This window comes from Rana temporaria, chromosome 11 (assembly GCF_905171775.1).
Source record: "Rana temporaria chromosome 11, aRanTem1.1, whole genome shotgun sequence".
NCBI classification, from domain to species: Eukaryota; Metazoa; Chordata; class Amphibia; order Anura; family Ranidae; genus Rana; species Rana temporaria.
The window spans coordinates 45,631,477-45,655,670 of record NC_053499.1 but is presented as its reverse complement, the minus strand read 5'-3'; the positions used below and the strand labels follow the sequence as shown (position 1 = coordinate 45,655,670).

At 45.6% G+C, this 24,194-nt stretch overlaps 1 protein-coding gene across 3 annotated transcripts in view; it reads right to left on the bottom strand.

Annotated features, from left to right (window-relative positions):
• Positions 1–1,729: 1,729 nt before the first annotated feature.
• The window catches only part of MOB2 (MOB kinase activator 2), a 79,534-nt gene continuing 57,069 nt past the window's right edge, over positions 1,730–24,194 (bottom strand). For all 3 annotated transcript variants that reach the window (XM_040328494.1, XM_040328493.1, XM_040328492.1), the window contains exons 2-5: positions 10,579–10,739; positions 6,932–7,025; positions 5,224–5,348; positions 1,730–2,756 (exon numbers count right to left, since the gene is read on the bottom strand). In XM_040328494.1, coding sequence (XP_040184428.1) covers positions 2,464–2,756; positions 5,224–5,348; positions 6,932–7,025; positions 10,579–10,739 — 673 coding nt within the window. In that variant the 3' untranslated portion in view covers positions 1,730–2,463. The remainder of the gene's footprint in view (positions 2,757–5,223; positions 5,349–6,931; positions 7,026–10,578; positions 10,740–24,194) is intronic.

The following is a 24,194-nucleotide window of genomic DNA, read 5'->3' as shown; positions in this document are numbered from 1 at the left end:
GCAACTATCCTAGCTGAATGTTTTTGCTTTAGAATCTCCAACAAATTGCTCCAAGCATTTGCCATCTCTGATGTCAATATCTTGGGATAAAGTAGAAGACACATTGGTTGCGGATGTTATAAGTGTGGCATATAACCTAGCACAATTTAAATATATCCATTGCTTTTAATATACACCAGACCTAGTTTAAATGAGACTGCAAACTAAATGCTTCAAGTATGTCTTTCTACCTGTACATTTCTTTAATTGTACAGTGGATGTGTCCTGTTATATAAAAGTACTGAAATAAAGTGCATAACTCACCTGTTTGCAAACTTATTATTGCTGCTCCTAACAACCAGAGTTTTACTTTCCCAACGTGCAACTGATGACAACGGATTCAGATTACATCAGTTTGCACATCTGTCTTCGGTTCATATCAGTTCAGTTTATCGTTTTTTGTTTTTGTATCAGAGACCCTCTAAGGGCCCTTTCACACCAGCGGACGAACGGTCCGCTTTTCATAAGTCCGTTTACGGACTTACAATGGTTCCCTATGGGATCACGGCCGTTAGCGGATGGAGTATCCGCTAACGTCCGTAATCACCCGCCTCCGTCAGGATCTGTTTTTTTTTAGACGGAAGAAAACCCTATTTTTCTTCTGCCTGACGGATCGGATGAATACGGACAGACGGTCCGTATTCATCCGATTCCCCATAGGGGAGAGCGGAGGAAAGACAGGGTGGTCTCTGCACTGTGTGCGGGGACCGCCCTGTCAGCCGACAGCTCAGCGGGGATTAACGGAGGAATCCCCGCTGAGCCAAACGGGCTAACGGAGCGGACCAATACGGATCCGCTCCGTGTGAAAGAGCCCTTAGAGATAAACGTAATGGATGTAAATGGATGGCATCGGTTTTCATCAGTTCCATTCCGTTTCAATAAATCTGGACATTGGATATTCAGTTAAAAAAAAAAAACAGCACTGAACAGGTGCGAATGTAAACAGATGATCTGTTTACATCCATTTGTCCAAAGAAATGAATTGCTGACAGAAGGCCCTTGGCAAAGGGGCCTTAATCTAGAAGTTTAGCGTGACACATACTCAGAAATCCTACTCTGATCTTATTTTAAAGAGTCACGTTTCCTATGGAGGCCAAAGTGACAGTGTGTTTGCAAAGAGCCCCCCCCCCCCCCCCCCCAACTCTAGTTATACTTCCCTTACCAGCGCTCCCTCGCTGTTTCAGTCTCCATCACAGCCAGGTGCAATACTTTGTGTGGGGAGAAAGTGACCCCCCCCCCCATTCCCTGTGACAATGTTTAGATCTGAGCAGTCACATGACTTGAGGGATGAGAGGTCATGGCTCCTCTTAGCCTCCACCTCAGGTTTCAGGGTCCGCTGTGGAGGAGGAAGGAGCTGTGAGGATGTTGAGGAAAAAGGCGTATAACTGCAGTGGGGTTAAACAAGCACTTGCCCTGTAGGGGCAAAAGATAACAGGATTTCTTTAAAGTGAAGCACTGAAAGGCTTGTATATAGACACATCAATTTCCAGGTAATTCCAACCACAAAATGTGCAAACCACAGAGCAGATAAATTCAATATAAAAAGCAGGTGATGAAAACTGTCTGGTAATTTCCTTATGCATGGTCAGTATTAACAATGACTCAAGACCAATCCAACACCAATTGTTATTTTAAGGATTCCAAGGGCATATTTTCTGTTTCCATACAAAACAGAAACTCGACTCCACAATCTGATAGAATCTGTTTTATTATTAATATTATTATCATCATTATTTAACAGATAAACTAAAAGAAGCCGACATTATTATTCCACCCCACCGAGGGGTGAGCACCCAGCATTCCTCCAAAAGAGCGAGGGAGGGGGAGAGCCGATAACCATATTGGATGGTGACACAGGAGTCTCAATTCATTCCAGAGCAAGGGACGACACGTGACCGCTTCTCCACTCTTACAGTCCATCCTACCCTTGTCGTCTCACCCCCCGCCCACTGAGGTGCTTCAAACATTCCTCCAAAGCCACGGCAAAATAAAATAAAAACGCAAATATTTTCTCTCATTAGGATAATAGAATTAAGCCAGTAACGGCAGTGCCACCCATAAAAAGAAAAAGGAAGGGAGGAGTCAGAAAAGAAGGAAAATAAAAAGGAGAGGAAAAGAAAAGAATGGGAGGGGGGAGGGGTCATAAAAGAAACAAGGAAGGAAAAAAAAAAACTCAAGACACAAATAAAAATAAGGTGATACTCGGTGCAACGTCCTGCTAAAGATAAGAGCGAGGTCTGCTCCCCTTCAGGCTGGGGTAATGCAGGCAGGGCCCTCCCCCACCTCCAAAACTGGCAGCGCAGTTCCTATAACCCCGTTTCCCCTGTGCTTTGAGCTGGGAGCTTAGCCAGCGCTTTATAGGGGTTAGGGCACGCTGGGAGGGGGCAGTGGAAGGAAAGGAAGCGGGACATTGTGGTGGAGAACTCATCTCTCCTTCACATGGTTCTGTTCCCCTCCTGTGGCCCCTGCTGCCTCCCTGCTGTCCTCCGAGAAGAGCATTTCAGACAGGTCGTCCAGGATGGCGGTCTCCTTGGTGTCCAGTAGATTAAACTCCCTCACAAACAGGAGGAAATGAATAAACAGAGAGTTTAAATGTCCGTGTAGCTCCATGGCGACGATCTCTTTGAAATGAGCTGAATAAATGTGAGCAACAACATGGAATAGGTATCTGCAGATCTTTTTCACCAATGAGTCAAAAGAGCTTGGAAAATCCCTGCCTGCAAAATAAAAAGACCAACTGTGAAACAAAATGGAGAAAGTACTACAAAACAACATAATGCAAAACACAATCACATATTAGTGCTGCACTTCAGCACTTTTACCTTACTAATTCTTTTAAATGGATTAAGGCCTCAAAATGGAACCAAAGTGTGGTCAGCAGAGGCGCCCATTCAAAAAAAGGTGCTTCCAAGTGGATTCTTCAGGAAGGTTGGCGTTTATTAAATTATGAAAACAAGGTAAAACACCAGCAACGTGTTTCGTGCTCTTTAGTTGCCACTTCATCAGGAAAAGATGTATAGTACACTTTAGGCTGGATTTACACTGGTGTGATGCAAGGAAAACCCTCTGAGAATCCTGTGTGGGTTCCGCATAGCACCTGAATCGCAGACGGTTTACACCGGTGTGAACACCCATGTGATCCGATTCCAGTGCGGAACAAAAAAAAGATCCTGTACCATTTTGTTCTGAAAGGGATGCAAATACAGCCATACAAACTGTATGGCTGAATTTGCATCACACAGACATCACATGTGATCTGCACAACAATGTGAACCCAGCCTAAGTGCGTGGGATCTGTGTGCATACCTTCAGCCCAGAGCATGCTTTTTTTTTATCTGCAACTTGGAAGCACCTTTTTATTAAATGGGCGCCTCTGCTGGCCACACACGGGTTCCATTTTGGGACCTTATTTCATCTACCATTGTTCATCACAACTGATAACATCCTACCGTGGTGCAAGAATTTCCAGAAAATCCTGACAAACATCAAGTGTGACCGCTTATACTCTGCATGGAGACAGTCATATTGTCCACAAGTGCCAAACTGGCTCTTTGACCGAAGAACGGGTATCCAGCAACCTTATAAATGCAAGTATAAGCTTACTGTACTTTTTGACTTGCATTTCTCATACAATCAACTGATTAGTACCCTTAAAAGCCCTCTCTCTCATGGCTTTTAACCCCCCCCCCCCCTGTTTTTGTCTTCCTCCTCGTCTCTGCTCACCTGGAGCAACACTGTTACCAAATCATTTTAAAGCTAAACTCCAGGAATTCAGCCACTGTAAAAAATGTGCAGGCAAACTCTGGGTTAAGCCTGTGGTGCATGCCACCTTGTGGACTAAGCTTTAATTTCTGATCATTTTATGGAGGTTTTCTGAAGAAAAGTTATCACTATAGTTCTAGAGCTCCAACACTGGACCTTCTGTTCTCAGCTCTATTAGCAACAGTCATATGCAGCAGCTGTGCCTGTCTTTCCCCTCTGCTGCCCATTCACAGAAGCCTTTGTATTCTGTAAACTCATTCACAAAACACAAAAACTTCTGTGAATTGGCAGAGGAGAGGGGTTGGCAGAGAGGCTGTGTGTGAAAATACAGTGTCTCTACTCTCAGAGTGAATCCTCTAGGTCGGAGAGCCATAAAACTAGCAGATCTAAATTTAAGAAATAAGTTAATGAGGTGGTATGCACTTTGTTAGACTTAATAGTGTGCCTATTATCAAAGTAGCTGAATTCCTGGAGTTCAATTTTAAAGAATAATTCTAGGCATGACAATTTTTTACATAGTTACAAGGATCCAGCTTGGACCAGCATAACTATGTATATACCATACCTCACTGAAGCCCCTGGAACCTGGAGATTACTGTAGTAGACACGGGTACTTCAGTGATCTCCACTTACTTCTATGTCCTGTGTTGAGCGGCTGGCCTGATGCATTGTGAACACAGGAGCTCAGGCTTTCAGCTGGACATAAGGAAATAAAAATATACCATACCTAGAATTCATCTTTATTCAAAAAGTGGCAGTCTTGTCTTTTTGTTTTAGATGAAGCTCAGATTAAAGATAATCTCAAATACAAAGATTGGATACATATATGGGAGTGGCTTTAAATGCTAAAGGGTTTGCATTTTTGTCAATCCATATATGCGCAGTAGGGAACTAGGAAGTGAAGCCGCAAGGCTTCCCATACCGAGGATGGCAGCAGGAGCAGCCCAGAGCCGACTGACAGATCCGCTTTAGCTGCCGACATAGCGGGCGCCCTGGACAAGCAAGTGTCCATATATTAAAAGTCAGCAGCTGCAGTATTTGTAGCTGCTGGCTTTAAATATATTTTTTCCGGCGGACCTCGGCTTTAAAGAAACACTTTTTTTTAGGGCCTGTCCTTCCCAAAGACTGGACAATGAAAATAGAAGTAGCAGATTGATGAACTACTCTCACTGTTACTCCACTCGCTTCTCTTATCAGTAAAGCTCCTTGTTAGCCAATGCATACCGCAGCATAACTTATTAGATCCTTATGCTCCTTCTCCTTCCCCTAGTTTGAAATCTACTGGCTCTATTACTAAGTGGGCAAAAGGTTTCCCACATGAAAAAAATCCAATATGTATCTATGGGAATTGCGTTTGCATTTCTTACTTGGAACTTTTCAAATGGCTTCACACCATAGTTCACCCCTTGTGTAATCACTCACCGTATTTGGTGGGGAAGATATCCTCGTCCGTCACCAATTTCTGTACAGAACTCATAACAAAGTCAATGTACTGAGGAGCTGTACATTTTATCTTCTTCCCCCGCTCGTCATACCAGTAGTACTGTCTGTAATGAGGAATACGTTTCATTTACAAATTAGCACGCTTGTCTTTACATATATCAGTGTGTGACTGCTGCCAGCATTCAGTAAACCCAGTTTGCCTTCTGCTAGTCAGTAATTATCCAGCTCATCTGAAAACATACCCTGTTTCCCTATCGTGATTTTCGAGGATGGCTGCAATATAAGCCCTACCCCAAAAATAAGCCCTCGTTAAAGTCCTTGTAAAAACATGTAATCCGTTTTGTAAAAAGATTTTATAATATGCAGTGTCTCCTTTTGTAACTATTGTGGAAAATACCTTATTTACAGCACTGCTGGGTGCTTACGTGACCCCCTGGAGATCTTCTCTTCTCCTCCCTCTGCAGTGCTTGGAGTGAGGCTCACATCAGTGGGGATCTTGGCCCCTTTCTCTGCAGTATTCTGAGCAGGAAGGAAGATCTCCAGCGGGTCACGTGAGCACCCAGCGGCGCTGTAAATAAGGTATTTTCCACAAGGAGACACTCTGCACATTATATAATCTTTTTACAAAGCAGATTACATCATTTTACAATGACTTTAACCAAGGTAATAAAATCCAGCATCTCGTGTTATGCGGTGAATAATCCCGCCACCAGGCTCAACCTCTACGCGTTACATCACCAACGCACATGGCTTCATGGAGATAGGCACTTTTCAGTTATCACCTCACCATATTATTGAGGCAGCGCAACCACACATTTCATTAGTGATTGTACTGTGGATGTGGGAGCATATTTGGTGATTGCAGCAGCTGTAATTTGTATGTATTGTGGCCACTAGGTGACAGGATGTGTGGATGTGTGTGCAGTGGTGGTCCAGGCACAGGTATCTTACTTTACCCAGTTTTATGTCTATTATTTGGAGTGCAGCAGCATTCTTTTTGTTTGTTTTAAAGTACAGTAAAACCTTGGATTGCGAGCATAATTCATTCCAAAAACATGCTTGTAATCCAAAGCACTTTTCCCCATAAGAAATAATGGAAACTCAAATGATTCGTTCCACAACCATTTATTCCATAAGTCCTTCAGTTTATGGTCCATATAAAAAGATAACAGCAATGTGACCAGGTTGTGTAACCATAACATGTCCATCCACAAATGGAAGCCTCCACAAGGGGATTAGATGCAAAATCCAGCAGGAGATACAGAGTATAAAAGACAAAAGGCACCTCTAAGTTTAGCAATATGTTGCTAAATGTCGTACCTTCATTAAAATGTAACCATATTGCTACACTTAGAGGTGCCTCTCTTCTCTTTTATACTCAGTTGTGACATGATGCTACTTGTATATCAAGACATCTTGCATGTCTTGCAAAACACTCTCAAACCAAGGTTTTACAGTAAATGATTGCATGTGACATATGGGAGATTTTATTAGAGAAGCTAAACACAAAATATTAATGTTGGGCTTTTGTCTGGGCAATGTAGATCATTGCAACCAGTCTACGTATGTAAGCATGTATGTATGATGTGGTCAAATACTGCCTGAGCTTGCTGGTGAGAAGAACATACAGAGCAGTAAAGAGCCCCCAAGGCAGACAGACATACCCTCTCTATAGCTGTAAACTTACGTGTTGCAGGCAGCCATAGTCTGGCAAGTCTCCCCTGTGCAGAACTCTGAGATGGTGCTGTACTGAAGGTTGATGTGGTTAAAGAAAGTGGTAACTGAAAAGGAAAAACAGCTACATTATAAACTGAAAACAAACAAGAACTATAAAAATACTAGATCATCTACATCAGGGCTCAAAAATTCTGAGCTACTAGTCAGGCCTCAAGGGTTACTCGCCACCAGTTGTCCCACTCAGCCATGAGCCCAGCCATGTGCCCAGTGTCTACCATGCAGCCGTGTGCTCACCAATACAGTCTTGTGTCCACCATGCAGCCGTGTGCCCAGTGCACACCAATGCAGCCTTGTGTCCACCAATACAGCCGAGTGCCCACCAATGCAGCCGTGTGCCCACCAATGCAGCCGTGTGCCCACCAATGCAGCAGTGTGCCCAGTGACCACCAATGTAGTCTTGTGTCCACCTTGCAGCAGTGTGCCCAGTGCCCACCATGGAGCCTTGTGTCCACATTGCAGCCTACCTGTGCAGCCGAGGAGAGGAACAGGAGAGTCGCCCAGGTGTTCAGAGCGCAGCGGGGGGGGGGGGGGGGGGGGGGGGGTTGACGACACAGTGATAACAGCTTTAATTTCAATAGCTGTGCTACTGCCACGCAACGTCATATACAGCCCCGCCCCCTGGCTGGGGAATTTTGATAGACAGATCACCCGTCCAATCCCAGTGACGGGTGATCTGTCAATCAAAGTCCCGGTCCAGGGGGCGGGGCTGTATCTGACAGCGAGTGGCGGGGAACACGGCTATTGAAATGAAAGCTGTCATCACTGTTCCCCCTGCTGCGCTCTGAACACCTGGGCGGCTCTCTCCTTCCCCCCCGTGATCACTGGGAGGAGAAGGACTCCCATTTGACACAAGCCGACGGCTCGCCCCCCCCCCCCCCCCCCCGACTCCCAGGCAGCCCTTCCTTGCCAGCCCTCAAAATCCATTCGCAAAATGCAAGCAGGCAAGTGGATTTTTTGAGGGCTGATCTACATTGCAAGAAAGCTTTTGTGAACCCTTGTTTAAAGTGGATGTAAACCCACTCTCATCCTTAAACTACTGCTATAGTGGTTATCTATAAGCCCTCTTCCACATAGACGGACTCCGTTGCTACGGAGTGCACCTGCTCCAGCCGGCTCAGTAGGAGATCTCTCCGCTGAGCCGGCGGATGACAAGTCCCTCTCTGCTCACTGAGTGGGGAGGGGCTTGTGCAGCACCGCTGTCTCCTATGGGGAGATCTGATGAAAACGGACAGCATGTCCGTTTTCATCAGATCTTACCCGATACGATATGGACGGATGGGGATGTATCACCATCCGTCCGATTTTGGCGGATCGGATCGGGTTGGATGTCAGCGGACATGTCTCCGCTGACATCCGACGCTCCATAGGACTGCATAGAGCACCCATTCAGGTTCACCGTCAAAACTGACAGGCAGACCTGAACGGTCCGATCGTGTGGAAAGTGCCTAAGGATATACATGCCTCCTGCCTTGTTAAAAAAAAAAAATCAATATCACAATTTTTGGTTTTCTGCTCTCAGCTATGTAACCTCCAAAGCTGCAAGCTTAACATTACTACAGGAAAGGTATACAGTATAAGGCTGCATCTACACTAGGGCAGTGTGGCAACGAGTGCAACAATTGCAAGATTTTTTTATTTTATTTTTTGTTTGTTTGTTTTTTTAAGTGTATTTTGTGCGTGTACTCGAGAGAGGAGCCAGACTGCAGGAGTTGGGAGTAGGCAGGCCTCCCCCAGAGGCAATCTGCCACCTTTCTCCATGCCCCGGGTGGCAATGGCGGGTGTGTGAGGGGGTCCTCCCACACAGCCCGCCCTACCTGCTCCGCTTTGAAGCCCAACGGGGCAGAGGGACTCCCCTATAAGGGAGTGAGAGGATTTGCCCGCTCAACCAGCCCCGTTAGTCCTTCGCCTCTCTTTTTTAGAGACCACGTGGTCAAAGTGCGTGCATGTTAATCCAATTTCGAGTGCGTGTAAGTGTGGTGGTTTTTGTGGGAGGGGGGTGGGCGTACTAAGCGCAGGCTTACCTCGCATAGCACACCCACCGGGAGCCGGGGTAAGACCACCAAACTCAATTCACATGTAGCCGAGAGCGTGATCCGAACCCCTAGCTGCAGAGGTGAATGGCTTGTCAGCGCAGTGCCAATCGCGTTGAGCCACCGCAGCTCCACAATTGCAAGATTTGCATGTGTTCACATAACAAGAAAAAAGGAGGAACATTGTGTGTGATCACCGGGGGTAAAAACAAGCAAGAAATCCAAGCTGGCCATACATGGATGAAAATACCAGCAGTCCAGCAGGGACCAGACAAATTCTGATTCGTGGGTGGACTCCCCGACTCAACAGTAGTCAATTGTTTAATCACCCTCTGTCAAGGGGACATTTAAAAAATATTCTGTCAATCTGCAGCCACTGATCAGCCCTGAGCGGGTAAGGGAAAGGGGGAGGGGAGATTTCACTATTAATCTTGCTTATGTGGATGGAGGAATCAGTTAGCCAACTTGTTGAAAAAGAAAAAAAAGAGCAATGTATGGCCAAGCTTTACACTAGTGCTGAGATGTGGCAGGAGTTGCTCTTTTCTTTCTAGAGCCAGTCTCCGTCTCCCTATATATTTAACAGCGTCACAAATATATTAATACACATGTGTCAAACACAAGGCCCGCGGGCTGAATCCGGCCCCCCAGGCCATTTCATGTGGCCCTCGCACCTCTCCTGCAGGTGCAGGAAAGCTCCAGCCCTCCTCTGGTCCTCCGCCAGACCCTTACTTTCTGCTTTCAAGCAATGCATTCAGCTTCTTCTCAGCAGCAGCATAAGGAAAGGGGGTGCACTGTGATGTAAGGGAGAGGGGGGGAACTCAACTTCTGATGGTGGGGTGGCTCTTGACATCTAATGTAAGGGGAGGGGATGCACTGGACATCCAACCTCGCCTGTAAGCGAAACCTTAGCCAAACGCCACACTGACTTGTTCCTAACCATTACTATAAATACCCAGCATTCCAAAAAGTACTGGCGCATATAATGGTCAAGGGTTTTGTTTTTAACATATAGGGCGTATTTATTTAAAAAAAAAAAGCTTAGCTTATTGATTCAGGGAAACTACTAGTACATTCAGTGGAAATGGGACAAAACTGTATGTTCTCAGCATATATTCTCTACAGGTTGAATGTTATTTATGAAAAAAAAAAAAAGTGGTTCAAGAAACGTTTGCATTGGGCCACTAGATGGAGATGGTAATCATAGGTCTTTTTCCTGAACCTCTTTTTTTTTTTTTTTTTAATGACGAACAATCAACCTGTAGAGAAAATACAAAAAAACATTATTGTGTCTCATTTAAACATTTTCACAGCAGTTTTGTTGGACAGTTCGCTTTGCAAATCTAATCAGAAACACGCCCCTTATAGCTACTGTGGGCATTTATGATTATGTTACGGAAAACCGTTTTATTGCTTATTGTTTTTCTTGCCGTTTCACACCAAAGTCCACCTGGCAATTCTCCAGTTTCCCACAGTGCTCCTCTATGGGACTGACCGGCTATCTGATCAACCTCTGTGTGTTATTCCTTCGTACACGCATGGAAACCCCGCTTATGAAAATGAAACCTACTGTTGCTGGCCATCCACTCGTTGAGGTCAATCTCTTGCGGTAATGAGACTAGTTGCTTAAATTCAAAGTCTGTGACTCGGACACGAGTGTATTCGGGCTCCAGGTACAGCTTCTTCTCTTCGGAGGCTGGTTTCTTACCATTGGGCTTCGCCTTTGATTTTCTGCAGGAAAGACAGAAAGCAGGTTAACAATTTTACTAACTAGAGGCAATATTAACCCCTTATGACCAGAGAAAATGCAGCCTTCAAATGATGTAAATTCAACACCTAAATCGTTCTGTATAACAAAAATGACGTCACTTTACCAAAGACAGGTTTGGCCTTCTAGAATATAAAAAGTCACATTTTAATGCATCGTTATGTAAAAAGACGCAATTTTTTGAATACACGGATCCCATAGTATGGACGAGTCACTTTTTATTTACTACTTGGTCCCTAAATAAGCATGAATGTTTTATATAATAATAATACAAAAAAAATACTCTGCATTTTGGCACTGAGCCAAGCGCGTTTTGCAATAGCCATTTTTTGTGCATTTAGGAAATACGCAAAAATGGCTATTGCAAACAGCGCTTGGCGCAGTGCCAAAATTTGGTACAAGAGCTTCTTTAGTGCCCTTTTGGAAGGAGGGAGGCCCGTTCTAAAAGAATGGTGCCTCTCCAAAAGCATGCTATAAAGACACACTTGGGTGTGAATGGAGCCTCAACGCATTTCAATTCCAATAGTGGATATTTACGGCCAATTCATACTGCAATGCAGAGCACCAATGATCCCTCCAATGAAGTAACCGGTGCTTCTGCTTCATGTCAGTATGTTGTATTGGAAAAGAGCTGAAGACAGACATATGTTGCGGCAAAATCACAATAAAAACGAGCGACTTTCTGCCTAAAAACGAAACGCTCAGGTGTGAATGCAGCCTTACACATCTCTGCCACACAGCCTAGCCCTGTCTAGTAGGGCAGAAGACCTGATTTTTCTCTTCTGCAGTGTTCCAGCAACACTTACAGGTCTCTTCCCCACCCCCTGCCACACACAGGATAGTGAAAAGAGGAGCCGCAGACTGAGGTGCTCATTTGTCACTCTGCTCTCTTCTCCTATCAGAATGTTCTATGTTAGCATATATGAGCCTTGCGTTGCTTCTCCCTCCCCCCAGTTGGAATTCTGTATGCCAGGGGTCTCCAAACTTTTCAAATTAGTTCATTTACTGTCCTTTAGACTTTGGGGGGCCGGATTAAGGCTAGTGGGGGTAAAAAATGTCCCGGGCCCAGAATAAACATGCCTCAGGGTTGGTGGTCAGGAGGAGGAGGAGGAGTGGTCCCCCAGCACCTGTATTAGTGGGAGTGATACAGGGTTTGACAAATTTGCTTGGAATCTAGGAGCCAGCTAAAAAAGTTAGGAGCCAGAAAACGCGCCCCGTCCCGACGAGCTTGCGCGCAGAAGCAAACACATACGTGAGATTTTAAAGGGTAAAAAGGGATTTTAAAGGGTAAAAGTTTGTCGGCATTCCACAAGCGGACGCAATTTTGAAGCGTGACATGTTGGGTATGAATTTACTCGGCGTAACATTATCTTTCATAATATTAAAAAAAATGGGGATAACTTTACTGTTGTCTTATTTTTTAATTTAAAAAAGTGTAATTTTTTCCCAAAAAAAAGTGCGCTTGTAAGATCGCTGCGCAAATACGGCGTGACAGAAAGTATTGCAACGATTGCCATTTTATTCTCTAGGGTGTTAGGATAAAAAATATAAAAAATATATATAATGTTTGGGGGTTCTAATTAGAGGGAAGAAGATGGCAGTGAAAAATAGTGAAAAATTACATTAGAATTGCTGTTTAACTTGTAATGCTTAACTTGTAATAACAACGGCCACCACCAGATGGAGCCAGCCACCCTTCCTAACCAAGTCGTCGGGACCCTATTTCTAGTCGCCATGGCGACCGGGATTTGTCGATCCCTGGAGTAATAGTACCCCAAATCTGGTGTCAGTGAAAGAAACAGTGCCCAATTGTTGGTGTCAGTGGGAGGAATAGTGCCTCGCATCATAGGGCCCCACGGGTCAGATAAAGGCTAGCAAAGGGCCGCCGTTTGGAGGCCACTGCTGATGAAGATGGCTCTGATGAAGTACTCCATAAAAAGAAGACAAATACAGGTTGTCTCTTTCGGAATGTCTAAAAGGTTCCAAGTCTTTGGGTATGTCCTTCATAAGCACACCGATTGGCTCCCTGTGCTGCTTCTCCCTCCTCCAGTCTGATCTCTGCTGTGCAGTGGACCACATGAGGCCGATGACGAGCTCAATTCAGGCACTTGCATTGCTTCCATTAAGAAATATACACGCAATGATGATGTATTGATAAACAGAGCTGCATTCATTTGTGTCGTTTAAATCTTCCTGAAGTTCTGCTTTACAGATTATACTTGGGAATTCAGTTCCAATTTTAGTCCTGCTGAAGCGAAGGACGACTTCAGTATTTCAACAGCTCTTCTACATAAAAACAGTCTGCCGATTTTCCAATACAAGGGAGTTTATGTTGAAAAAGGACCTGTCACTAGCCTAAGTGTTTCAATGCATCATAATGGGCGACTGGTAAGCAGTGCCAAGCGTCAGCCATACCTCCTCCTCCTCCTACACCCCGGGCGGCAGCACCCAGCAATGGTCCTTACGGTTCTACAATGCTGCAAGGTGAAATGTGACTTGTTGCTGGGGGTTACTGAATGTTAGGAAAACCCTGTATGTAAAGCTGATCTGGAGGGGGAGGGGGGGGGGGGGTATGATGCAATCAAAACGGCATGGCAGGGAATGAACTTTTATCAAGACTTCAAGTCTGCCAACTTCTCAGTATTCCTGAGAGTCATGAACAGGGTTAAACCAGCAGAACCCTTGCCAGTCTGGTTTCCCGATACTCTCGTTCTCACGGAGGAGTCTTTGCCTTAAAAGGAATCCCTGAGCTCCCACTGAATCCTGGAGATAGGGGGGGGCGAGGAGATGGGGGCAGTGCCCAGGCATGTTATACATACCACAGCAAAAATACACAGGAAACAGACGGCTGACAGCTCAGGCTGGCACAGGGGCAGTCATGTCACCAGTAGCCCCGGTGGGCAGAGAGCAGGCGGCAAAGGTGCCAACAGCACAGGAAGGAAGCAGCAATGCAAGTCTTCCTGCAGGCACAAAGATTTATATACTCAGAGTATATGACAGACACATCCAGGCTGAATACCAATATCTACTGATCTGGGCAATGCGTACATGTGGGGTTGGTGACTTTAAGTACTAAATAAATGAATATCAAGCTGATTCAGCTATGAAACATATCCTGTATTATCACCATCATTTCTACATGAGCCTGGAGGCAAACCCTGAACTCCCAGGTGATCACCTGGGACACGTGACAGGTCCCAGGCGATCGACTGCCCATTCAGGTAGCGCAGCGAGTGCCCGGGAAACTTAAAAGGGAAACTTTTTTTTTTTTTTCCTGAAAATGATATTTCAATATGTATTCTTAACTTTTTCTTTTTTTTGCTGCTGCTGTGATCTGACTTCCTGTTAGAGGATGGCTACGTTTGTTCTCCATGGACCCACTGTATGTAGGAACTTAGGCCCAGATTCTCGTACGAGTAACGCCGGCGTATCTCCAGATATGCCGTCGCAACTCTGAGTTTGAGGCGTTGTATCTATGCGCCTGATTCTTAGAATCAGTTACGCATAGATTTGTATTAGATCCGACCGTCGTATCCAAGTTGCATATTTACGCTGGCCGCTAGGTGGCGCTTCCGTCGATTTACACGTCGAATATGGTAATGAACTAGATACGCCGATTCTCAAAACGTACGTGCAGCAGGCGCATTGTTTACGTCGTTTGCGTAAGGCTTTTTTCGGCGTATAGTTACCCCTGCTCTATGAGGCGTAGATGAGGCGTACCAATGTTAGGTATGGACGTCGGAACAGCGTAAAATTTTTCACGTTTTACGTCGTTTGCGTTAGTCGTCCATGAATGGGGCTGGACGTAAGTTACGTTCATGTCAACTAGGCATTGAGTGGGCGCAATTTAATTTGAAAATTCAACGTAATACTGAGCATGCGCGCACATCGCACCGTTCGATAAAAGCTTAATTTACGTGGGGTCACAGTAAATTTACATAAAACACGCCCACATCTTCCACATTTGAATTAGGCGGGCTTACGCCAGCCAATTTACGCTACACCGCCGCAACTTACGGAGCAAGTGCTTTGTGAATACTGCACTTGCCTGTCAAAGTTGCGGAGGCATTGCGTAAATACGATACGCTACGCCCGCATACAAACACGAGAATCTGGGCCACAACGTTCTTTCTTGCTCGCTCCTGAGATGGGACTATGGGATTTGCATTGCGCACATAGCAGTGCACATGACAACTAACATGCACTGCATGGTCCAAACAAATGGAGTGGGAGGGAAAAGGAAAGGTTTGCAGTAAATGTTACAAGAAAAATGCAGGCGAAGGATTTCATGAGAAAAAGTTTTAGAAGATCATTATAGCTGAGCTCCACCTTTAATGTCCCATTAAATGTTTCATTTAGGCCAAGCTACCGGAAATTACAATTTTTTCCCCATGTTGGATAGAGTAAGGGAGGGTTAAAGCCCCTGTCAGATTTTTTTTGCCATCTGTGTCCCATTGTGGAGATTTCCCACCACTTCCTGTCCCATAGCCAAACAGGAAGTGAGAAGAAATCCCTAGGGGTCCCCCAGGTCACCAGAACTAGTGTCCTTATTGGAAGATTTCCCCTCTATTACTTCTCTGGGGACAACCCAAAATATGGATTTTTTTTTTACTTTCAATGATAAACAGGTCAAGTAGAGAAGGTGGATCTCCCTCAGGCTCCATGTACACGGGACGTTTTTACAACGGCTCCTAAATTATTAAACTTGACAGATAGTAACCAACGTTTAAAACGTCCGTTTTGCCGCATTACAAAATTCTCGTACGACAGAAAAAAAAAAACGTGAGCGATTTCATGTGTTGTAATGTATTTGTATTTTCGGATGACAACTATACTGACTAGACTAAAATCGTACGATCTGGTATCGTAAGCGGGAAATCTTCAGCTCTCGAAAGTAGCGTACACAAGATCCGAAAATCGTACGATTATTCCTCGGACGACAGTTTGTCCGATATTCGATCGCGTGTACGGGCCACAAGGCAGTGAAACCAATCAAATCACCTGTGCAAAATAATAGAAGGCCTGAAAACATGACCTGTTGGGGCACCTTGAGGTCTGGAGTTGAGAAACATTGATCTAACATGGGTAAAGACAATCCCATACCATGTCTGACCAATAAGACATATCTTCCAAAAAGTTCTATACCAGCTGTAAGACTTTGGGTACACTGCCTGGCACCAGCGGCTGCTCCAGCGCTTCACCCGCATACCCCACAAAGGTAACTGTTTGAAAAGCCTTTTGGTCATTGTACTGTAAATCATCTTAACCTGTTTCGTGATGTTTTTCCTTCATTTTCTCTTCCAAAATATTGTGCCTGAACATGTACAGACAAGTCTGACCAGCTGTGCAAACTCTATAGAGAGCCATGTGTGACATCTGGTGAAGGAAACCTGCCGGGGCGGCTGTGAGCCGGCACAACAGAGACTCGCTCAATGAGGCTGCTGAAGCTTCATTCACTAGATTCCAGTTGTTCGAAAAGTAATTGAAAATTGCCTTAGTCCCCTTTCACACTTACACGACTTGTACCACGATTTTGGACAAGTCATTCTCCATGATTTTCAATGACGACTACTAGTCGGATCAAAGTCGGATTCCGTATTAACAGATCCGACTTTGGCATGCGACTTGTACACGACTTGTGCATGAAGGGGAACTCCTCGCCATTTTTTTTCTTTAAAACGGCATGGGTTCCCCTTACGGGCATTATGAGCCCATAGGTCTGGCATAGATTTTAAGGGGAACCCCCCACGCCGAAGAACGGCGTGGGGTCCCCTCCAAAAGCCATACCAGACCCTTACATCGTACCCCACCTGGGGGTGGATTGGGGGGGAAGTGTCAAGAAAAAAAAAAAAACACACTACGGGCCGCCGCTAGTTAAAGAGCTGCAAGAAGATAGCGGAGCTCGGCAGAAGGCAGAAAGCAACGGAGAGCGCGGAGAAGAGGGCGGAGAGTCAGAAGAAGACCCCCGAAGTCGAAAGACCCCCGAATTCGCCTAATAAATTACTTTAAAAACCTGTGTAGTGTGTTTTTTTTTCCTTGACACTCCCCCCCCCCCCCCAAGTGAATGGGTAGGGGTACGATGTACCCCATACGCATTCACATAGGGTGGGGGCCGGGATCATCCACCCGCAGACCCCGATAATGCAACCTGGTACGGCTCGGGGGGGGGGGGGGGGCCCCCCCCCGTCCCCACCCCCTTTCCTAACCGGCCGGGCTGGTGCTCGGATAAGGGTCTGGTATGGATTTTGGGGGGACCCCACTCGGTTTTTGCGGCGTGGGGGTTTCCCTTAAAACCCTTACCAGACCGACGGGCCCGGAATGCCAAGTAAAGGGGGAACCCATGCCGTTTTAAAAAAATAAATAAATAAATATTGGCGTGGAGTTCCCCCTAATAATTGGGGGATCAAAGTCGGCATCCCTGCTCATTGAAGTCGTGAGGCAAAGTCGGATCCACAGTCGTATGACTGTCTTGTTAAAATCGCGGCAAAGTCGCATAAGTGTGAAAGGGGCCTTAAAGTTTCCATGTGTACGACTGGAAGAGGTTGTCTGAAAACAAGAGATCTACCACCCATGAGTCTGATCCACCTAAATTCAATCAATTGAACTGGGCTATAAGCTGACAGCTTCAATACAAGTCATTGGAAAGAAAATAGAAACAAAAAAAAAAAAACCTACACCATTTATTTCACAATCGTTTTTTTCTGGGTTCTATCAAGGCAATTTCGATCTTGCAGTTGATCAAAACCACTAAATTTCTATATCTGACCACTTGAAATGTTAAAGTGTTACTAAACCCAGTCCCCTGCATTCACTATATCTGGTCGCACACAGAACACAGAAATGCAATTATTTTAGTAAATATAAACTGCTAAATACCTTTTCTCATTAGCAGTATATAGCAGTCTTGTGACTTCTATCAGTTCCTGGTTAAAGTTTGTAGAAGGAGTTTTCATACTGCACTGGCTGTCCTATCAAGATGCAGGGCCCCTGACTCTGTCTGGACAGTGCTGATTGGCCCTGTGCTGATCGCATGCACCATCCCAAGCAAAAAAAAACGCTCTAGTAATACACACAAAACTGAGCATGTGCAGCCTGACTCCAGTAACTCTGTCTTATCAGGATATGTTTTGGAGACAATGCAATAAGGGGAGGATCTGTGCATACAGTATCAAAACAGAAGATTAACTCCTTAAAATCCACAGTGAGTATAACAAGTATGCATAACTGCATATACAGACTGATTTTATTGTTGTGGGTTTACTACTTCAGTACGAACCCGATCTGACCCTCCACTCTCCTCTATGGAGTGGCATGTGTTAACGGACATGTGTGTTGACACTCGCCAACATCCCATCCTGTCTGCTAAAAACTGAAGGTGCACCCCCCCCCCCCACCCCCATGACTAATCAAATCATAAATAAAAAAGGAATCCATTTAAGGTCCTAATAGTTAACTCTAAACTGATAACCCGTAAGTGCCGGTTCACAATACCGCGACTTGGGTTCCGACATGTGTCGCCCCAAGCCGCGCGACAAAAACAGACAGAAATTCAATTGAAGTGAATAAGAGCCGTCTTAGACCCCATTCACACCTAGGCGTTTTTACGCCTGTAGCGCTACGCCGCTGCCGCCAGAGGGCTGAAATCAGATGTCCCTCTATGGAGATGGTTCACATCTCCACGCCGAACGCCTGCCGCGTGAAAAAAGGTCCCGGACCTTTTTTTCAGGCGTCTTCGAGCGTTCGGCTAGGAGATGGGAATCATCTCCATAGAGGGGGTCATCTTGGGGCACATCTAGGCGGACAATACCGGCGTTTTGTCGCCGCAAATCGCGGTACAAAACGCCGCTATTTTTACCACGATTTGCGGCGACAAAACGCCGCGATTTCGTCCGTCTAGATGTGAATGCAGCCTTAATGTGCACTACTGAAGTCGCTTCATAAAAGGTTCCTGTACTACTTCAATGGAAGTCGCCTCAGAAGTCAGATCAGTGTCTTAACTGAAGCAACTTTACAGGAAGAAAAAATAGTTTATGCAGACAAACCCCTCCCTCCCTCAGAGCTGATTATTCTGTGATTGGCCACAGCCAAAATCGCCTGTCCTGGAAGCAACTTTAAGTCATGTTGTAAGTTGCTCCAAGTCGCGCTGAAGTCGCCTTGCAAAGTCGCATTGTAAGTCTGTTTGCCCCTGTGTGAACCAGCACTCAAGGCTTTTAAAAACTATTTTTGTTGGTATATTTTACTTACAATCAACATTTAAAGCAGTTAAAGAAATATTTTGCAAAATAACAAATTGCAACTACCACCATTTTATTCACTGTGATCTCTGCTTGTAGAACATATATACTTTTTTGGGTTTAAAGAATTTCTCGCAAAAATGTTGATTTTTAACGTGCGCAATTTTTTTTTCAATTCCCCCGGGGGAAAAGGCAGTTAACCAAACAGGCAGGTTAGAAAACCTTGGCTGCTTATATGCCTGCAGGCAGTCCTATCCACTTCAAAGGGTCTCCTAAACAGCAGGCATGACACAGTCTATTGTGCCAAATAACACAGTACACGCGTGGCAGGTGGAGGTGGTGTGGATGTTTGAAGAATACCAGCAACGTTTCAACCAGGGTCCACTGGTAGAGTCCCCAGTTTTATATAAACAAGCCTGCTCTACAAAAAAAATGTAAACCTATTAAAAGCTGTAACCCTAAAATTCATGTTCTGCAATAATCTGCATACAGAACTAACATATGCCATCTCATACGGCTGGAGACAAGAACAGACAAAAAACAGGAAGCTAACCAATGATGAAACAAGGGACTGTATCATAATACCAGCCCACCCCTCACCATGTACACCTTTGTGAGAAGATCAATAGTGTTTATGCTCCATTACCTTCCAGAAATTAAGACTGTTGGTATAAAAAGGGTAGGAGGTGGAAAGCAATTACATCTGAGAATTGGTATTTGAACCCCAACGTCTCTCCGAAACCAGATTACTAATCCTTTGTTTATGGATTAAATGGTGTCTCTGATCATGCCAACATGCTAGTTATATTTATTCATTGGGATCTCATTCATATGGAAAACATTAAAAAACACACATTATCATACAAAAACACATTAAAAATTGATACACATTTTGGTGCACATTGACTGTATTTTTACACCTTGTGCATAACATACATTACTTTTTGTCACTCAAAAATAAAAAATAATAATTTTTTGTTCTATTACAAAATCATAAAAAAAAAAAAAACACAACAACAAAACACAACTTAAAGCTTAACCCACTCCTCGCCCCCTTACATGCCACAGTTGGCATGTAATTTTCTTGGGGGGGGGGGGGGGGGGAGTGGGGGCTTCAGGAGAAGGGGACTTCCTGTCCCACTTCCTCCGAGGGGCTGGAAAGGCGATTAGCTTAATCGCCTTTTCACAGCCCCTCCCTGTAGGCGAGCGCCTGTCCAATCAGACGGCGCCGCGACGCTCGCGCATGCGCAGTGGGTGCCCGGCCGTGAAGCCGAAAGCTGTCACTGCCAGGTGCCCACACTAGAAATGAAGACGCCGGCCGGGGAGGGGGGGGGCAAGGAGCGGAACCCCCGGCCGGCGTGTCGCTGGAGCCGTGAAGCAGGTAAGTGTCAGTTTATTAAAAGCCAGCAGCTACACTTTTTGTAGCTGCTGACTTTTAATAAACTTAAAAAATGGGTGGAAAACCCCTTTAAAGTGATACGAAGGCTCCTTTCACACGAGGCGGACTCCTTCGCTACAGAGTCCACCTACTCCCGCCAGCTTAGCGGGAGATCTGTCCGCAGACTTCCGATGAGCCGACGGATGACAAGCACCTCTCTGCTCACTGAGCGGGGGAGGGGCTTGTCGGGCGTCGCCGTCTCCTATGGAGCGATCTGATGAAAATGAACACCATGTCCGTTTTCATCAGATCTTACCCGATCCGCATTGACGGATGGGGACGTATCGCCATAACGTCTGATTTTGGCGGATCGGATCGGATGTCAGCGGACATGTCTCCACTGACATCCAACGCTCCATAGCGATGCATGGAGCGGCCGTTCAGGTTCGCTGTCAAAACTGGCAGGCTGACCTAAACGGTCCGTCCGTGTGAAAGGGGCCTAAAGCTTCAATTATTTTTCTATTTTTAAATAACAAAAACACGTCATACTTACCTCCACTGTGCAGTTTGTTTTGCACAGAGTGGCCCCGAACCACGTCTTCTGGGGTCCCTCGGCACCTCCCCGCTTCCGATAACCCCATCTGGGAAGTGCTCTCCCAAGGGGGTTACCTTACGGGTGCGGTCCCAAGTCCTGTATTCAGCGTCCATAGCCGCCAACTACAGGACTCGGCCCCGCCTCACGTCATTGCCGTTGATTGACAGCAGCGTGAGCCAATGGCTGCGCTTCTATCAATCTATCCAATGAAGAGACCAGGCCGATATCAAGCGCGTTCTCGTCGCGGGACTTAGAAGGGCTCAGGTAAGTAAACCGGGGGGCGGTAATCATCAGATGTTTTTTCACACTAATGCATAGGATGCATTATGCTGAAAAAACATGAACCTTTACAACCCCTTTAAGGGATGGTTGACACTGGTGTGATGGCAGGCATCGCATGCGATTCGCATTGCTGTGTAGATCAAATGAGATGTCTGTGCGATGCAAATTCAGCCACACAAACTGGATTTGCATCACATTCAGACCAAACTCGTGTACATCCATAAGAGCCGATTAATGTCCAAATTCACAGTTAGTCCTGCGATTTGCAAACAGATCTGGGTGGGGGGGGTCATTAACTTTGTATTGACACCCGCATAGGGCAGTGTGAACCTCTGGCGATTCAGGTGCAATGCTGGTACTGCACTGGATTTGCAGAGTTTCCCGCATCGCACCAGTGTGAATCGGCCCTAAAACAGAGTTCCAGCTTGTAGAAAAAAAGTAAAAAAAAGTCAGCAGCTACAAAAACTGTAGCTGCTGACTTTCAAATATAAAAGGACACTTACCTGTTCAGGGATCCTGCAATGTCGGCACCCCAGCAGATTTGTCTATCGGCTTCAGGTGCGGGCGCCGGTGACTTGTCCTCATAGTTCCCCTAACAGGGAAGTTCCTTCAATGACTGCACAGGTGCAAACTTCCCGACGGAAATCTCTGAACCTCGCCCGGCATCCAGGCTCATTCTTTAACATCCCCGTGGATTGGAGGATGTTAAAAAAAGAGCCAGGAGGCCGAGCGAGCGGAGCGAGTGAGGCCGACTGGCCACTTACCTCGAAATCCACGTCGCCCTGGATGGCGGCCGAGGTTCGGAGATTTCCGTCAGCAAGTTTGCGCCTGCGCAGTCCTTGTAGGAACTTTCCCGTTAGCTGGAACCGTCTCAGCACATCAGATTGCGCATGCGCTGGAACTTCCAAGATAGCTGGAACCAGCACGGCAAATCACCGGCATGTTCACCAAGAGAAACATGCACCAGTCACGCTGTGCTTTCTAAATAGTCCCACTGTCTTCCGGAACCTCCGTGTGTCCCAGAAGGCAGTGAGGGGAAGGAGGAGGGGCTGGAAATTTGGTAGATCATCACGATTGTTTTGCGGCGATCTTACACAGAAATGGGAGCGGGTACCACCTGGTTTTGACAGGAATCGGTTCCCCCACCCCCCAAAAAGTGCCAAGAGTGGCAGTGAAGGGTGCGAACAAGCAGAGCTTCCACTTTTGGGTTTAGCTCTGCAGAGCTCAGGGACACACCCTCCTTCACACAGCAACAGAAATGAGGCTGTCAATAAGCTGAAGATCCCCCCCTCTGTCTCCATTTTTCTCGTGGTGTCAGAAAAACTTGTCAGAGGAATAAAGCAGCAGACAGAAATGACACTTAGTGCTCTTAATCGAGGCAAGCACACACTATAGAGGGAAATGCTTTGTTCCTATTTTATGGTTGAGGTTTACAACCACTTTAAATGGATGTCAAACATCTATAATACTCCTAGTCTGCCATAGGCCATGTGATCTAGGCTGCCTAGGCTTTACATCACAAGACAGGCTGAGGAGGCCTGTTTGATCTTCAACTGCCTTGATGGTACACATGTGATGATTTTTGACTCCAGCCATTTGATGGTTTGACAGTTTGGTTGATAGCGCAAGCAAATGGGACAGTTATATTCCCAGCACATGCCAAAATATAAAAGAAGATTCTGAAACTGTTAGGCTGCTTTCACATTGAGGCGTGCAGCCGCGGTGACGGTATAGCCGCGCTATTTGCGTTGCGGGCGGTATTACCGCGCTTTCCCATTGATTTCAATGGGAAGGCGCGGTATAGGAGCGGTGAACACACCGCTCCTATACCGCGGTAAAGATGCGGCTAGCAGGACTTTTGGAGCGCTCCTGCTAGCGCACCGATTCAATGTGAAAGCCTTCGGGCTTTCACATTGAACACTACAGGGCAGGTTTTTTAGCGCTGTACCGCATGAAAAACGCCTCAATGTGAAAGGGGCCTTAAATCGATGGGTTTAGTTCCACTTGGTTTAGATTTCTGCCTGGGGGGGGGGGGGGGGGGGGGACACCCCAACAGCTGCCACTTTAGCTGCAAAGGCAGCAGATGGTGGCGTTTACATGCAGTCATAATGCTTTGCTTTACATTTATTGCCAGCAGTCTCTAAATGACTACGTGGTCCCTAGTTGCGCACATTCAAGTATTCAGCAGTGAACTACCTAACCACTGGCATTTTTTAAAACCTAAATTGCCATCTAAAGTAAAGTAAAATGACATTTTATTTGGAACGAGGAACTGGAGGAACCACTAAACACAATTACAGGAAAGGAAACCACTAGTTCCACTATTCTCATACCGTGTCACACAAGCTATTCCATATTACCTTACTATCTCACTCTTATTCTATGATTTAATAAGTTATAACCTGCTGCTGTCCAACAGATAATTTATCAATGTAAAACATGGCGAAAATCCTGAACAGAATTGATTTTATTTTTCGCAAAAGAAAAAACTGAAGTTTAATTTAAACCAGGGTTTGACACATTTGCTTGGAATCTAGGAGGCAGCTAAAAAAGTTAGGAGCCAAAAAACACACCCCATCCCGCCAAGCTTGCGCGCAGAAGCGACCGCATACATGAGTAGCGCTCGAATATATGTAAACGGTATTCAAACCACACATGTGAGGTATCGCCGCGATTGGTAGAGCGAGAGCAATAATTCTAGCCCTAGACTTCCTCTAATTTTTTTTAAAGTCACCTATGGAGATTTTAAAGGGTAAAGGCTTGTCGCCATTCCACGAGCGGACGTGTTGGGTATCAATTTACTCGGCGTAACATTATCTTTCAAAATATAAAAAAAAAATTGGGCTAACTTTACTGTTGTCTTATTTTTTTTAATTAAAAAAAGTGTATTTTTCCCCCAACAAAATGCGCTTGTAAGACCGCTGCGCAA